This window comes from Trachypithecus francoisi, unplaced genomic scaffold, assembly GCF_009764315.1.
Source record: "Trachypithecus francoisi isolate TF-2019V2 unplaced genomic scaffold, Tfra_2.0 Lachesis_group11, whole genome shotgun sequence".
In the NCBI taxonomy this organism is placed as follows: domain Eukaryota; kingdom Metazoa; phylum Chordata; class Mammalia; order Primates; family Cercopithecidae; genus Trachypithecus; species Trachypithecus francoisi.
Genome location: NW_022681456.1, coordinates 39,042,155 through 39,059,274, shown reverse-complemented (window position 1 = coordinate 39,059,274; position 17,120 = coordinate 39,042,155). Strand labels below are relative to the sequence as shown.

The following is a 17,120-nucleotide window of genomic DNA, read 5'->3' as shown; positions in this document are numbered from 1 at the left end:
GCACTTTGGGAGGCCGAGACGGGCGGCTCACGAGGTCAGGAGATAGAGACCATCCTAGCTAACACAGTGAAACCCCGTCTCGACTAAAAAAAATACAAAAAAACTAGCTGGGCGAGGTGGCAGGCACCTGTAGTCCCAGCTACTTGGGAGGCTGAGGCAGGAGAATGGCGTGAACCCGGGAGGCGGAGCTTGCAGTGAGCTGAGATCCGGCCACTGCACTCCAGCCTGGGCGACAGAGCAAGACTCCGTCTCAAAAAAAAAAAAAAAAAAAAAAAAAAAAAAAAGAAAATAATAATAGCAGTTAGCAAAAGAAGCTTATTAAAGTATAGAGGTTTAAACATTTTATCTTTACATATCACCTCCAACAATATGTTACCAATTGTGGTTAGATTCTAAAAATACTGATTGCAAATTTTTTTTTTAATTTGCAAAACACAAATTTAAAGAAGCACTTGAAAAAATAAAAGGAAAATATTTGCTAAAATCATACCTGTTTTAGGTCAGAATTTTCATTTTTTTCCTTCTCTGCATTTTCAATAGACACAATTTGTTGTTGCAGTTTTAACCTAAAAATCACAACCCAACAAAAGACATTATTAAGAATCCATGATTCATTTATTTCACTGAATTAAACAGTCATTTTATTGAATGCCTGTTGGACACCACTGTGCAAAAGCACAAATACAACCAAAGATTGAGACTTCAAGAAACTAGGTTGTGTTCACGTATAAAAAAATGTAAAACAAATTACTGCTGTTGTGATAGGAAAATCTAATCAAACTAGGGGCATAGAGAGGATGAGAAATCAACTATGTCCAGGGGTGCCAGGGAATGCTACATGGATAAAAACCTGACAGGTAGGAAGGATTTTGATATACATGAAGAACAGCCCGAAAAAGTGGTCTTTCATGGAAAATTATAGAATGTGTTGCTAAGGCATCAGAAAGTAATCTAGTTTAGGAGAGGCCAACTTACCTCCATATAGCATTTTACAATTTACAAAATTCTTTCAGACACACGCTACTTCACTTTCATTCTACAAGGCTACAGATTTAAAAGAAAACTAATACAACACACCATCCTGTATTCTATAATATATCTTATAGAGCTTTTCATGCCTGAGATGAATGAATACTTACACATTTCCAGACTCTTCAAAGTGAGTAAGACATCTACAGCCAGATCCTTAAAATGCAGAGCAGCTCTAGTGACCAAATGAGTAACCTCTTGAGGAAGACATTACACTAATTAGGTTTGGCAGGATAGGCCCTGCAGCCTCCTCCCTTTCAAAACTCTCCAAACGCCTATCTCAAATACAACGCACTTGGCACCTATTTATAGCTTGGTATTATTAGCATGTCTTATCTGCCCAAGTAGAATGTGTTTATCTGGACAACACTCTCAAGAACCTAGGTCTGTGCTTTAATCACAATAAGGACTCAATAAACATTTGTTGGCAGACTGAATGAACCAACCCAAATCATGGATTAGTTGTTTAAATGTGTGAGATGACTGGATAATACAACACAAAAAAAATCTGAAGATAAGACACATTGCTTCCTGAGACGTTTACATACAAATGCCAGAAACGATGAACCTAAAGAGGGCCAGTCCTTTTCCTTTTGCTCCACTGTCAGTACCGGTCACACTCTTATTTCATAATTCTAGTTACATGATTACTCTTTCAAACTTTCTGTGTACTTCCTCCATTAAATGTTTATGAATGTTACCAACTGGGTGCCCTTTTTTTTTTTTTTTTTAAAGTAAGAGATGTGGTCTCACTATATTGCCTAGGCTGGCCTCAAACTCCTTGGCTCAGGCAATCCTCCTGCCTCAGCCTCTCAGCAGGGTGGCTAACTTGGGGTTTTTAGGTTACTGACTTAGTAAAGGTTTCTTTCCACAAAATCATGAAGATGAAAATGGAAGAGAGAACACTGTGGGTCCCAGTTCAGGTCCACAGTTAGAAAACTTAGGCCCTAACTATATCCTAGCTCCAGCTGAGAATCTGGATACAATTGGTAAATTAACAAGAAACATAACCCAGTTAAGAAAGTCATGGCCTAATGCTTTCTATGTAAGTTACACAGACATGAAGAGAAACAATAATGCCCTACATACAAAAGCTGAAGCCAAAGAAACCAATGGTAAAGAGTATCTGAAAAATCATTAAAATATGAAAGGATGGGAGAATAAATGAAATATGAACTAAGTAAAAGCACCATTGTGGTAGACTATAGAAGATGATATACAACAAGGCCTTCTTCAGTTCATTTTGTTGAAGCAGTACTGGGTTAGAATCTAAAACTAATTTTTTTAAGGAGAAAATTAGTCCATGATTTAAGATCATTACATTTAGGATTCTATGGGATAACGGATCTTAACTTAAGTAAGATAGGAATAAGACTAATGGTATTAAAGTTCAAAAAGGCAAATAATGTTTCAAAAGACAGTGCTGTGAATTTAGGAGTACAGTATCTCTTTTTATTAGGTTTTGAATACTCAAGGTGTATCACAGTAAGTCAAAAGAAAATATACCTTATAATAGACATACAAGGAACAGAAAAAAACTGCAATTAACTTTCATTAGAGGGTAAGTTAAGGCTACATAAAAGAGATGCAATTTGAACTAGATCTTGAAGGAAAAATAAGAGTCTGAGATAGAGAAATTAAAGATATAGGTGACGAAGAGTGTAGAGGAAGTAGAGATATGGAATTAAAAGCACTGTTCACTTAAGAAGTAAAGGGGGAAAGGACATTTTCAAAATAGAAAGGGAGGAGAGAATGGATGAAGATACCGACATTCTAAGATGGCAAGAAGTTGAGAAAATTCATATCCTTTGCTCATGTACAAGTAAGAACATCAGTTTCCAAGCTGAAAAGGAAGCAAGGGAGCCAGGATAATAGGCTGGAAGAAAAAGAGAAGTCCAAAGACTACCAATATCAGTATCTTCAGTGAGAGTAGCATGGATAAGAGAAAGAAAAGATATTTACATCTTTGAAGTGATCAGTTCTAGGTGATGACAAGGTCCAAGAAGTGTCTAGGTGTACAAGATGCTAAAGTAGGATAAAGATAAAAGAATGCCAGAGTGCATATAGAAGAAACTATAAGGCTAAGGTGTTGGGTAGTTCAACAATATGAATACATAGTCACTAAGAACGATGACAAGAAAAACAGAAAACAGAAAAAAGTTGAGCCAGATATCAAAGTCCTCAGTGACTGTTAAGGAATACATTGTAGGTCATTAACTGGAAGAGATAAAAGACAGGTATAAAACTAGATGCAACAAATATCAAAGAAAAAAATCACTTTAACCATAAACAATGAACTGGAAGCACAAATGGGGTTTACAAATGTTGATTTCTCTTCTTGGTCTCTTGTAGGAGAGAGGAAGGAAGAGTAATTTCTACTTAAAAGGCGTTCCAGGTTATATGCCATGAGAAGAAAGCAGTTTTCAGTAGGGGGAGAGGCATTCAAAAAAATGTTGAGATTGCAAAAAAAGTTATTGGTATCAGAATAGGGATTCCAAAGGCTACAGTGGAAATTGTTAAAAGTTTTAATGAGTAGGTGATAGGGAGAAATCAGAAGGTGAAGGATGAGTAAGTGGGGGGAAAAGTAACTATGAGATCAAGTACTTTATACTTTTAAAGCAATTATAAAGTAGGTGAACTGGAGGGCCAAGTTACAACAGAAAATGTAGCTATGAATAAGTTTAAATGGAAACTTTGGAATAACATTAAGATGGAGCTATTTCAAGTTCCCTTCAAAGTACAGGGAAGTCAGCTGTAAGGATCATGGTCTAGGTCTTTTGTGGCAGGCAGCTGATATACTGATATATACTATTTCTATTTTTTTTTTTTTTTTGGAGATGGAGTTTCGCTCTTGTTGCCCAGGCTGGAGTGCAATGGCGTGATCTTGGCTCACTGCAACCTCGGCCTCCTGGGTTCAAGTGATTCTCCTGCCTCAGCCTCCCAAGTAGCTGGGATTACAGGCATCCACCACCCTGCCTGGCTAATTTTTTGTGTTTTTAGTAGAGATGGAGTTTCCCCATGTTGGTCAGGCTGGTCTTGAACTCCCGACCTCAAGTGATCTGCCCTCCTTCACCTGCCAATATATGCTGTTTCAACATTCAGCAAATATTTATTGAGTACCTATACATGCTGAGCCCATTCTAAGTGTTGTGGATACATCAGAAAATAACAAGGACAGAATGCCTACCCTTGAGGAGTTTATACTCCAACAGTGTCGTCTGATAGAGCTTTCTTTGATGGTGGAAATATTCTATAATCTGTGCCTTCCAATATGATAGTCACTAGCAACATGTTCGTGTGACTGAGGAAACTGAATTTTAATTTTTAAAAATCCTAATTCAAATTTAGGTTTCAACAGTCATCTGTGATTAGTAATACCATATTGGGCAGCAAAGCCTCTAATGTAACTTCTTGGCTTCATTTAACGTGAGTCTCTGTTACCAAAGGGAAGCAACATACAGGGCAAACAACAGAAGTTGTAATTGTGATTTCTCTACTGTCAAAGAGTCCTACAAGTCTCATGAGAATGGCAGTGGCCTTCTCATACCAATCTTCTGAAAGCATGGTTCTTGCTTATGAGCACTGGAAATTGACACTGGCCATTATTAGCAAAAAGAAACTTTCCTGAAAGAATACAAGAACCCGCTCAAAAGAGAACTAGAAAACCAAAACCAGGATACAATAATTGACAGGAATCACAGGCAAAGACATGCCACAGGCCTGCCTGGTCCTTCAAACACTGGCACATATCCTTTCATCCCTTACTTCACAGTTTAAATTCTTGGGAGAAAACGTGTCCAATGGGCTAATATAATTCTTCTCAAGATGTAGTGTAAGTAGAAAGGTGGATATATTAAATGATAGCTTTTCAGTTTTTTTTTTTTTTTAAAGCAAATATCCACTACTGGCAGCAAAGAAATCCAAACTGATGAAATTTAAATGTTTATTAAAAGTTTAAGAAAAAAACAGAAAGCTCCAAATGGGAAATAATAGCCCTGGCTTTAAGCCATGCAAAAAATAAATTAAGGGGGTATTGACTACAGGATATCATAAATGTTCAGGTTCCCTTTCCTTGGTTATTGCTATTTCCCCAAAAACCTCCCCCTACTTTTAATATCAAACTGCACATCATTTCCTTCCTCCTCCTTCACCCACTCCACACAGAGACATGGGCATATAACCTTGGCTGAGTCAGAGTGCCTGATACCCACAATCGCCCTGGTAGGTCCAGGGATGAGCATGTGAACCAGACCCAAACTTGTCTCTAGATTTTTTTTTTTTTTTTTAGACAGAATCTCACTCTGTCACCCAGGCTGGAGTGCAGTGGCAGAATCTTGGCTCAATGTAACCTCCACCTCCCGGGTTCAAGCAATTCTCCTGCCTCAGCCTCCAGAGTAGCTTGGATTACAGGTGGTCACCACCACGCCCTACTAATTTTTATATTTTCAGTAGAGATGGGGTTTAACCAAGTTGGCCAGGCTGGTCTCGAATGCCTGACCTCAGGTGTTCCACCCGCCTTTGCCTCCCAAAGTGCTGGGATTAGAGGCGTGAGCCACCATTCCCAGCCTCGACTCTAGACTTTTTAAACTTGAGTTTGCTAACAAGAACTTTGTCCTCTTGGCTTCAATGTATGTTCCTAGCATCACAGAGATAGAACAGCAGACAAAGGAGAGAGAAAATAAGAGAAGAGGAAGAAAAAGAAAATGAAGGGAAAAGTCACTATTATCTAATTACATTTGAGTTCCCAGATCAGGTGTCCGTGAAACCAGCATAACCCTTATCTTTCCCACAACTGTGTAAATGAAGAAAGTCCCTTTTGTTGTGGTTGCATTAGTTGGAGTTGGGCTACTGTCATAACCAAAAGTTGATTACATATTCTATTATATTTAAACTCCTTTAATTTTTACATGGTTTTAATTTGCAAATTGAATAAATGTGCAGTGGAGCAGCCTTTTGAAATATAGTACTTTTACAAAAATAACTTTTTATTACTCTTGGCACTATGATAGGCTAGTGGTAAAAAAAAAAAACACTTTAATGAAGAGAAAAGACTGGTATATAATTAATAAAGGATCTGTCAAAGCAGTGATTTATATGTAATAGATTAATATTTACTTATCACAGATATATATTATTTGTAAATAAATGGATATTTCTGCTTTGCATGATTTATACTTTCCATTTCCTCAGTAAGACCTTTTGCTCCACAGGTAAGTCTCCGATCAATTTGTCTCTGGTTATCTAAATAGGAGGTGCTGCAATTATGATCATTTTAATGAGTGATCACAACAGACCTGGTTGATGTAGCTGGACTTACAAATCAGTAAATCATAACTGTCAAGGAAAAACTACCACCACAATTGTAGAACATTAAAAAAAAAAAAAAAGTCATGCCAATCATGTGAATTAATCCTGCTAGATTTTCTGTTGGTTACTATGTCTTTTTTTTAAAATAAGTTGAGGTCATTTACACATTATAAGTGAAACTACAGAGGAATCAAAGAAAAATTATCAATGTGACTAACAGAATAGAAAATTATTCATATTTAAGAAAAGCTAAAGGAATGAAAGCTGTTTTATATAGCAATAAACTAAAAAACAAAACAAAACCTAAGGGTCAAGTTCATTATTGTGTTCAAGTAATGACAGAATGCTGAACATTTTATCACTATGGCAACAGAAACCCAAAGCAGGAGAAACAGGCTTAAATTCTAACAGAAAAGACTCTAACTGGCCAAATTGTGGGATTATAATAGGATAAAACAGAGTAGGATGCCTGGGGAGGGTCTCCCCCCACTTTCTGGAGACTGTCAAAGACAGATTTAAAACCTACCTGTCCTGAATATGACCTAAAAAATGTACCCACCTAAAAGCAAAAAGACAGACAAGACTGGTTCTTAAAATCTATTACAGATTCATGCTTTTAGAATCACAGCCACTAACACTTTAAATAAAGTTATGAAACCTAAGTAAATAGTAAGTACACCTCTGCCTGAAGTAATTCTTTCCTAAGTAATGCAGATCAAGAACCCTGTCTCAAAACATAGCCTATCACTTAATGAACATGATTTTTAAAAGCCACTCAAACTTTATATAATTAGAGATGTCACTAAGATATTAGAATTTGAAAAGCAGACATAAAGAATTTCCAAGTGTTGAAGATAACAGCAGATGTCTAGCTCTGTGTTATCCATATATTCTGCAAAAACAATACAGAAAAGCAAAGAGAACAAATAAAGCCACACAAAACCATACCCTTAGCATAACTGGCAGACAGAAAATGCCCAAAACCTCAAAGTAACTGTAAGTAAAATGAAGGAAAAAACACCAAATCCCAGCAAGTGATCTCTCCCATTCCTGCCTGCAAATCTTTGTAGGTAAGGGCTCACTGCATGTGAATGTACTTAATTTGCCCATTAAAATAAAAGGTTTAATTTATTAAAATTTGGCCCACAAAACAAGACCCAATTAAATGCTATATACAAAACACACATTTAAAAAGCAAAATGATTCAGAAAATTAAAAAATAAGACAATAAAAGTATACCAGGCAAATAGAAACTATATGAAAACAGAAGTGGTGATATCAGACAAGTCAAGCAAAAAAAAAGACAAAGCACTTTTTAATGCTAAAACCTACAATTCACACTTAAAATAGAACTGCTATGAATATTTATATTCTGTACCAAATACCATGAAACTCACTTTTATGAAGCAAAAACTACAAGATATACAAAGAGTCACATATAGAAACACAGTAATAAAAGGAGACTTTAATATATCATTCTTTGTACAAAACAAATCAAGTGGACAAAAAATAAGCAAGTATACAGAAGACCTAAACATCACAGTTAACAAGGTAGGTCCCATGTGTGTGTATGTGTGTGTGTGTGTATAACTTCATATTCTTTTATAAGACTCTTTCCATGTGTTTATGTAACACAATAATTGACATATACTATAGGACTAAGTGACTATAGTCCTATAGTCGCTGGGCATGTGACATGTCCAGAAAGCGAAACTTAAGAAGACACCCATTCTAAGACTCCTGCAAGTGCAGGGTCGGCACATGAGACTGTTTCCTTAAATTTTGCACCCTGGCTGCCTCACTTGCTTTACCCTAGTCTTGCCCTTGATAGATTAGGATACAAAGAAACATGAGACTTTTCCACAAAGTAGAAACAATACAAAAATATTCTGATCACAATGCAATAAAAGTAGAAATTAACTTTTTAAAAAGGTTCTCCTAACTGGAAATTTAAAAAAACTTCTGTTATAGACTGAAACATGTTCCTTCAAGATATAACTACATTTGGAGACAGGGCCTTTAAAGAGACAATTAAGGTTAACGTCATATGGGTGGGCCCTAATCCAATGACTAGTGTCCTTATAAAAAGGACAGACACGCCCGGCGCGGTGGCTCATGCCTCTAATCCCAGCACTTTGGGAGGCCGAGGTGGGCAGATCATGAGGTCAGGAGATCAAGACCATCCTGGCTAACACGGTGAAACCTTGTCTCTACTAACAAACACACAAAAAATTAACCAGGCATGGTGGCCGGCGCCTGTAGTCCCAGCTGCTCGGGAGGCAGAATGGCATGAACCCGGGAGGCGGAGCTTGCAGTGAGCCCAGATGATTGCGCCACTGCATTCCAGCCTAGGCGACAGAGCAAGACTCCAACTCAAAAAAAAAAAAAAAAAAAAAGGATAGACACGAGCAGATGCAAAGGCACAGAGAAAAGGCCACGTGAGGATAAAGTGAGAATAAGGTGGCCACCTGCAAGTCAAGAAGAGAGGTCTTAGGAGAAAGCAAGCTGGGCAATACCTTAATCTATGACTTCTAGTCTCCAAAAACTGTGAGAAAATTAATTCCTGTTGTTTGATCACCCATCTGTGGTATTTTATTATGGCAGACTTAGCAAACTATTACATCTTCTGTTAAATAACTCTTTGGCAGAAAGAAAAATACAAATTAAAATTAGTGAATTTCTTTAAAAATAATAATTAAAACACTATATAACCATAATTTATAGAATATAGTTAAAGTAGTGATGAGAAGAAAATTATTAGCACTAAATACTCTTACCAATAAGAATGAAAGAATAAACTGTAGTAAAATTAAATTGTCAACTCAAAAACAACCAAATGAACAAAGTAAACTAAAAGAAAGCCCACGGTATATAACATGACCTTAGAAAACGCTAAGAAATCAACAAAGCAGCTATTAGAAAATATGTGACTTTAGTGAGGTCACAGGATTCAAGATCAACACATAAAAGTAAACTACATTTCTATATGCAATGAACAATTAAGTCAAAATGAACTCCATTTACAACATATTTAGAAATAAAACTGAATAAAACATGAGCACGATTTATACAATGAAAACTGAAACACACTGATGACAGAAAGGAAACCTAAATAAATGGAGAGATGTATGATATTTTTGGATTGGAAGACTCAATATTGTTAAGCTAACAATTCCCCTCAAACTGACCTAAAAATTCAATACAATCCCAGTTAAAATTTCAGCAAGATTTTTTTTAAAAGGTAAGAAATTGATTAAAAAATTAATACTTGAAAGGCAAAGGACCTAGAAAAGCCAAAATAATTTAGACAAAAAAGAACCAGGTAGAGGACGTGCACTACCTGAATCAAACTTACTACAAAGCTACATTAATCAAAATGGTATGATATTGGCATAAAGACAAAGATCAGTAAAACAGAACAGAGTCCAGAAATAAACTCACACCTGTAATTCAATGGGGGAAAAGACAGTCTTCAAAAAATGGTGCTGGAATAACTGCATACCTACATGAAAATAAAAAGCATATGTGTACCATTACCTTACACCACATAAAAGTTAACATGAATTAGACCTTAAAATCTAAAGGTAAAAACCAAATATTAATGTTTTAGAAGAAAACAAGTATCTTTTTAACACAGAATTAGGCAAAGACTTTTTGAAGAGAACACAAGAAAAAAATTGATAAAGTGGTGTGGTATTATGATGTATATATACTGGTTTACATATATACATATGGGTTTACATCCATGGTTCCTGGCTCATAACTTCCATAGCCCTTGTCCACATTTCCTAAGGGACTAAAACAATACGCATATCTTTTGCTAACCATATTTGGCCCTTTGTTCATGGTTCGGGAGGCAGCTTCAAAACAGCCTCACAGTGATAAAGGTGAAAGACAGTCTTTGGTTATAATACTGGGGTGCTCTGGGCCTCAGAAACAGACCTCAGAAAACAGAATCTCTCTCTGACCTTCTGTCCTTTTACCTGCGCCTTTTTCTCCCCAAGGCAGGCCACACACACTAAAAATATACTCTAATCTTCCCCCACCTTTCTGTCTTGGAGCTGGTCATAAAAAAATCCTCTGAATTACCTTATCTGACAGTAGGTCATAAGACTCCCATTTCTGAAGGGGTCCTGCCCCTTACCAGGAGGAAATAATGCTACACAGAGGGGCCACGAAGAATCTAAACACACAGGACTTGTTACGATTCTCTGCACAGTCTGTTAGTATTAGATCATGCCCTTTTTGTCCAATAAGATTTCCATACGATTGTCCATTCTTCAATCATGTCTATCCAATGAAGTCTCCAAAAAAGACTCAAGAGGACAGGGTACCGCAAGCCTCCAGACAGCTGAACTCATGGAGGATTACACGAAGGTAAAAGAACTTACCCATGTGCTAGGAGAATGGCACACCCCAACTTCAGAGGAACAGAAGAAGCTCCTGAGCTCTGCACCCTTGAGACCTTACCCTATTATTTTTTCTTCTTTTCTCTTTTTTCTTTTCTTTTTTTTTTTGAGATGGGGTCTTGCTGTGCTGCCCAAGCTGGAGTGCAATGGCCAATCCCGGCTCACTGCAACCTCCACCTCCCAGGTTCAAGCAACTCTCCTGCCTCAGCCTCCTGAGTAGCTGGGATTACAGGCACCTGCCACCATGCCCAACTAATTTTTTTGTACTTTTAGTAGAGACGGAGTTTCACCATGTTGGTCAGGCTGGTCTCAAACTCCTGACTTCAGGTGATCCACCCACCTCAGCTTCCCAAAGTGCTGGGATTATAGGCATGGGCCACTGCACCTGGCCTATTATTTCTTCATCTAGCTGTTTATTTGTATCCTTTAAAAATATCCTCTTCAAAAACCTGGGAAACATAAAGTGTTTCCTTAAGCTTGTGAACCACTCTAGTAAATTTAGCTGAAAGAGAAGGTTATGGAAACCCCAACTTAAAAAGTTGGTCGGTCAGAAGTTCCAGAGGTCTGAAAGTGAGACTGGTGTCTGAAATGGGAAAAGCTTTCAACCCACAGGATCTGATGCTATCTCCACGTACAGAGCAGTAGAATCAAATTAGAGTAGAAGATGTCAGGCTGGTGTCCACTGCAGAAATGAATGCTTACTTGTTGATGGGTAGAAATCCATACATTTGGTCACAGAAGTTTTCTGCGTTGTTGTGGCGTGAAAACACAGGAAAAAAACACCACACAAGTAGATTTTATAAAATCCACTTTCAATATACACAATTAAGTAAATGTGGCCAGGTGCAGTGGGCTCACACCTGTAATCCCAACACTTTGGGAGGCCAAGGCAGGCAGATCACTTGAGCTCAGGAGTTCGAGACCAGTCTGGGAAACATGGAAAAACCTTGTGTCTGCTAAAAATATAAAATTTAGCCAAGCACGGTGTCGCACACCTGTAGTGCCAGCTACTGAGGAGGCTGAGGTGGGAGGATCACTTGAGCCCAGGAGGCAGAGGTTGCAGTGAGCTGAGATGGCACCATGGCACTCCAGCCTGGGCAACAGAGCAAGATCCTTTATCAAAAAATAAACACACAAAAAGATGCTAACCACCACTAGTAACAGAGATAAACAAACAAATAAATAAATATATATATATACACACACACATATATATACACACACACATACATATACATACACACACAATTGAGTAAACGAAAAGGCAAGTCATAGATAAGGAGAACATATCTGTAAAATATGTATCTAAGAAAGAGCTTACATGTGTAACACCTAAATAACTATTATAAATCAATAAGGTAACTTCTGAATGTAAAAAGTGAGCAAAACAGTTGAACAGAAACTTCACAGAAGTAGCTTATAAGCACATAAAAAGATGCTAACCACCACTAGTCACAGAGACAATCAAATTAAGACCACAGATGACATGTTACAGCATATCCAATTAGAATTATTAAGACTGAAAATAACAAGTATCAGTAAGGATGTAAAACAAACAAAATCCTCATATACTGCTAGTTGGAATGAAAAAAACTTTGTCAAGTGTTTCTACATTGGAAAACAGTATTTCTGTATGTTATAAAATTAAACATATACTTACCATATGACTTAGTAATCCCATTTCTAGGTATTTAACTAGGAGAATAAAAACATATTTCCACACAAAGACTTGTAAATGAACGTTCACAGCAGCATTATTCATAATAGCCCCAAACTAAAAACAACCCGACATTTGTCCATCAAGAGAAGAATAAATCATATTATATTTATCCAATGAATACTAATCAGCAATAAAGATATGAGCTACTGATACACTCAGAGCATGGATAAGTCACGGGTTGCCTAATGCTGGGACTCAGGAAAGGAAGTCAACTATAAAGAGATATGAGGAAACTTGGGGTGATGAAACTATTCCATATTTTTATTGTGGTGATGACTGTACAATTTTATTTTAGGTACATTAAATGACAACAATAAAACTATATAAACTTTTTAAGGGCAAAGAACCAGAAGATAAAAACAGAAATTAATGAGTTAGAAAATGGGAAACCAGTTGATCTAATTAATAAATCAAAATCCTAATTTAAATGAATGCACTGAACTGTACGTTTTAAAATAGTTAAAATGGTAAATTTTATGTATATTTTACCACAATATAAAAATATATATATACAAAGCAGTGGCTGACTTGACCAAGAAAGAAAGGAAGAAAGCACACATAGAGAACAAAAAATAACAAAGGGAAAATAAGCATTGAAATAGAAAAAAATCTAAAAAGAAAAAGAGGTCTACTTTTCAAAAGGAGGAGCACAGTGGCCAGCCATCAGAAGTTGACAATGACCAACTGAGAGCAATCGCTGAAGCTGATCCTCTACAACTACACAAGAAGCTGCCAAAGAACTCAATGTCAACCATTTTATGGTCATTTGGAATTTGAAGCAATCTGGAAAGGTGAAAAAACTAGTTAAGTGGGTGTCTCATGAACTGAGTGAAAATTTTAAAAAATCATCATTTTGAAGTGTCCTCTTCTCTTATTCTATGCAACAACAACAACTATTTCTCAAGCAGATTGTGACATGCGACAAAAAGTAGTCATACGACTACCAGCGATGACCACCTCAGTGGCTGGACAGAGAAGCAGTTCCAGAGCACTTCCCAAAGCCAAACTTGTGCCAAAAAAGCTCATGGTCAATGTTTGGTGGTCTGCTGCCAGTCTGATCCACTACAGCTTTCTGAATCCCGAGGAAACCATTACATTTGAGAAGTATGCTCAGCAAATCGATGAGATGAATTGAAAACTGCAGTGCCTGCAGCCGGCACTGATCAACAGAAAGGGTCCAATTCTTCTCTACGACAATGTCCGACTGTATGTCACACAACCAATGCTTTAAAAGTTGAACGAACTGCACTACGAAGTTTTGCCTCATCTGCCATAGTCACCTGACCTCTTGCCAACTGACTATGACTTCTTTAAGCATCTCAACAACTTTTTGCAGGGAAAATCCTTCCACAACGAGCAGGATGCACAAAATGCTTTCTAAGTGTTTGTCTAATCCCGCCAGGTGTGGTGGCTCACACTTGTAATCCCAGCACTTTGGGAGGCCGAGGTAGGCGGATCACCTGTGATCAGGACTTCGAGATCAGCCTAGCCAACATCTTGAAACATTGTCTCTACTAAAAATACAAAAATTAGCTAGGCATGGTGGCGGGTGTCTATAATCCCAGCTACTCGGGAGGTTGAGGCAGGAGAATCGCTTGAACCCAGGTGGTGGAAGTTGCAGTGAGCGAAGACTGTGTCACTGCACTCCAGCCTGGGCGACAAGACCAAGACTGTCTCAAAAAAAAAAAAAAAAGTTTGTCGAATCCCCAAGCATGGATTTTTATACTACAAGAATAAACAAACTTATTGGCAAAAAAGTGTTGACTGCAATGGTTCCTATTTTGATTAATAAAGATGTGTTTGAGCCTAGTTACACTGATTTAAAATTCATCATCCAAAACCACAATTACTTTTGCAACAACCTAATAATACACCATACTAAAAGAATGAAGAAAAAAATGCATGATCATCTCAACTGATGCAGAGAAAGCATTTGACAGAATTCAATACCCTTTCAGGATAAAAACACTAACAAACTTGGAATGGAAGGACACTACCTCAACATAATAAAGCCATACATTAAAAAGCCACAGTGAGTATCATAAGCAATGGTGAGACTCTGAAATGTTTTCCTTTAAGATCAGGAATAAAACAAGTACTCCCACTTTTGCCACTTCCATTCGACATGAAACTGGAAGTTCTAGCCAGAGCTATTAGGCAAGAGAAAGACAATGAATTCAGCAAAGTAGCAGAATACAAAGCCAACAAACAAATATTAGCTGCATCTCTATACACTAACAATGAATAATATGAAAAGGAAAATGAAGAAAATAATTCCATTTACAATAGCATCAAAAAGAATATATAAAAATTAACTGAACCAAGGAGGTGAAATACTTATAAACAGAAAACTAAAAGACATTGCTAACAGAAATTAAAGAAGATATAAATAAATGGAAACACATCCTATGTTCATAAATTGAAAGATTTAATATTGTTGAGATGTCAATACTATCAAAAATAATCTACAGAATCAATGCAATTCCTATGAAAATCCCAGTACTTTGTACAGAAATAAAAAAATCTATCCTAAAATTCATATGGAATCTCAAGGGAACCCAAGTAGATGAAATACTCCTGAAGAACAAAAGTAGAGAACTCACACTTCCTTATTTCAAAATTTATTGCAAAGTTATAATAATCAAAATAGTGTGACACCGACATAATGACCAACATATAAACAACTGGAATAGAATACAGAATGAGGAAATAAACCTTCCCATATAGGGTCAAATGAATTTGACAAGAGTACCAAGGTCATTCAATTAAAAAAGGGCAATGTTGTCAACAAACAGTGCTGGGAAAACTGGATACACACATATAAAAGAATGAACTTGGATCTCTCTTTAACTCTATATAGGAAAATTAATTTAAAATGGATCAAAGGTCTAAATGTACAACCTAAAACTATAAAACTCTTAGAAGAAATGATGGGGGAAAGGCTTCATGGAATTTGATTTGGTAATGATTTCTTGGATATGACACGAAATGCATAGGCAATAACAATAACAACAACACAGACAAAACGAACTCCATGAAAATAAATTTTTCTGCAACAAAAGATATTTATCAACAGAGTAAAACACTACAGAATAGGAGAAAATATTTGCAAATCATATATCTGATAAGGCATTAATATCCAGAATATACAGAGAAAAACTAAACGAAAATAAAAAATAAAAATTTTACATGGGCAAAGAACTTGACTAGCTGTTTCTCAAAAAAGATATACAAGTGGCTAACAGGCATATTAAAAGATGCCTGACGCCACTAATCATCAGAAAGATGCAAATCAAAAATACAATGAGATACTATACTACCTCACATCTATTAGGATGGCTACTATCAAACAAAACATGAGGAAGACATCATTAAGATGACTGACTAGAGGACCAACACTCCTCCACAAAGGTCCAAAATAACCAGTAAATAACTGCACTTCAAGTAGAGTTTCCAAGGGAGAACAACAGAATTCACATGAAAGGGAAAAAAAAATCTACTTAATCATGGAGACTTGAGATGGCAGCATAGAGAAGAAAGCAAAGCACCCAGCTGGGATTGGCTCAGAAACAAGAAAGACTCCCCATTGTGCGAGAAATGGTACATAGGAGTTCCTTAGCAGTCCCTAATACCACTGTGGACATGTGTAAACCTAGCTACAGAAGAGCCCTAGAGTCCTCACAGGCCCTGAATCCAGTACAGGGAGCTGTTTGGAGTCCACGTGGTTACATTGCTCCAGAGAAGGCACACACACTGGGTACCCCCACTCCCTGTAACCCAAACTGCTACAGCATGCACCATTTTGAGAACCGAGCCAATGCTAAAATATATGCTGCCGTGGGGTTCAACAGACCTGGTATTTCCACATCTGAAGGGTCCCACTGTAATCACACCACAACCAAATAAAAGGGTCCAACACCACAACCTCAGCTACACAGAGCAGTAAAGCCAAAACTCCAGCACCTGAGCTGGTATAGTGGACCTAAAGGAACAAGCAATCTAGCACAGCAGGGAGGCCACCTCCAAGACCAAGGGCGCTGGTGCATGCAGTCCCTGGGGTTTAAGAACTAGCTGCCAGCCACTGCCAGCAATCCCATTCCCACAACTGGTGAAGCAGAAATGCACTCCACATACCTGTAGGGACCAAAGATGGACCCATCTGGCAACAGCCACCACTGGCAAACCTGCCCCACAACTGGCAAAGCCACCACACCCAATGAGTACCCACCACCCAAAGCCTGAGAACTGTTCCACCTAGAGGCCCCTATCAACAGCAAAGACATGAGACCCACTCAACAAAAACCCACAGTAGGGACCACTGAGGTACTTGCAGACACTGCTGACACGAATTATAGCCAAAGATATCACATGGCAACTACATTACTGCACTAATCCAGAAACAAAGCCAAAGCACCTACCCAAACAATACTGCATGACAAATATACAGAAAAAAGTCCTTCCTTACAAAAGCTACTCCATAAAATAGAAAGAGGCAACTGTTCTACCAGATGCACCTAATAACTTAGGGACACAAGAAACATGAAAAAAGCTGGGCGTGGTGGTTCACGCCTGTAATTCCAGCACTTTGGAGGTCAAGACAGGCAGATCACAAGGTCAGGAGTTTGAGACCAGCTTGGCCAACATAGTGAAACCCA

General features: G+C 37.6%; 1 protein-coding gene across 18 annotated transcripts in view; it reads right to left on the bottom strand.

Annotated features, from left to right (window-relative positions):
• CEP83 (centrosomal protein 83) overlaps nt 1–17,120 on the bottom strand; it is a 185,531-nt gene that overhangs the window by 70,029 nt on the left and 98,382 nt on the right. For all 18 annotated transcript variants that reach the window (XR_004439673.1, XM_033221046.1, XM_033221048.1 and 15 more), the window contains one exon: nt 491–566. Coding sequence is in view for 17 of the 18 variants with exons in the window: in XM_033221046.1 (XP_033076937.1) it covers nt 491–566 (76 nt within the window). In the remaining variant the exon portion in view is untranslated. The remainder of the gene's footprint in view (nt 1–490; nt 567–17,120) is intronic.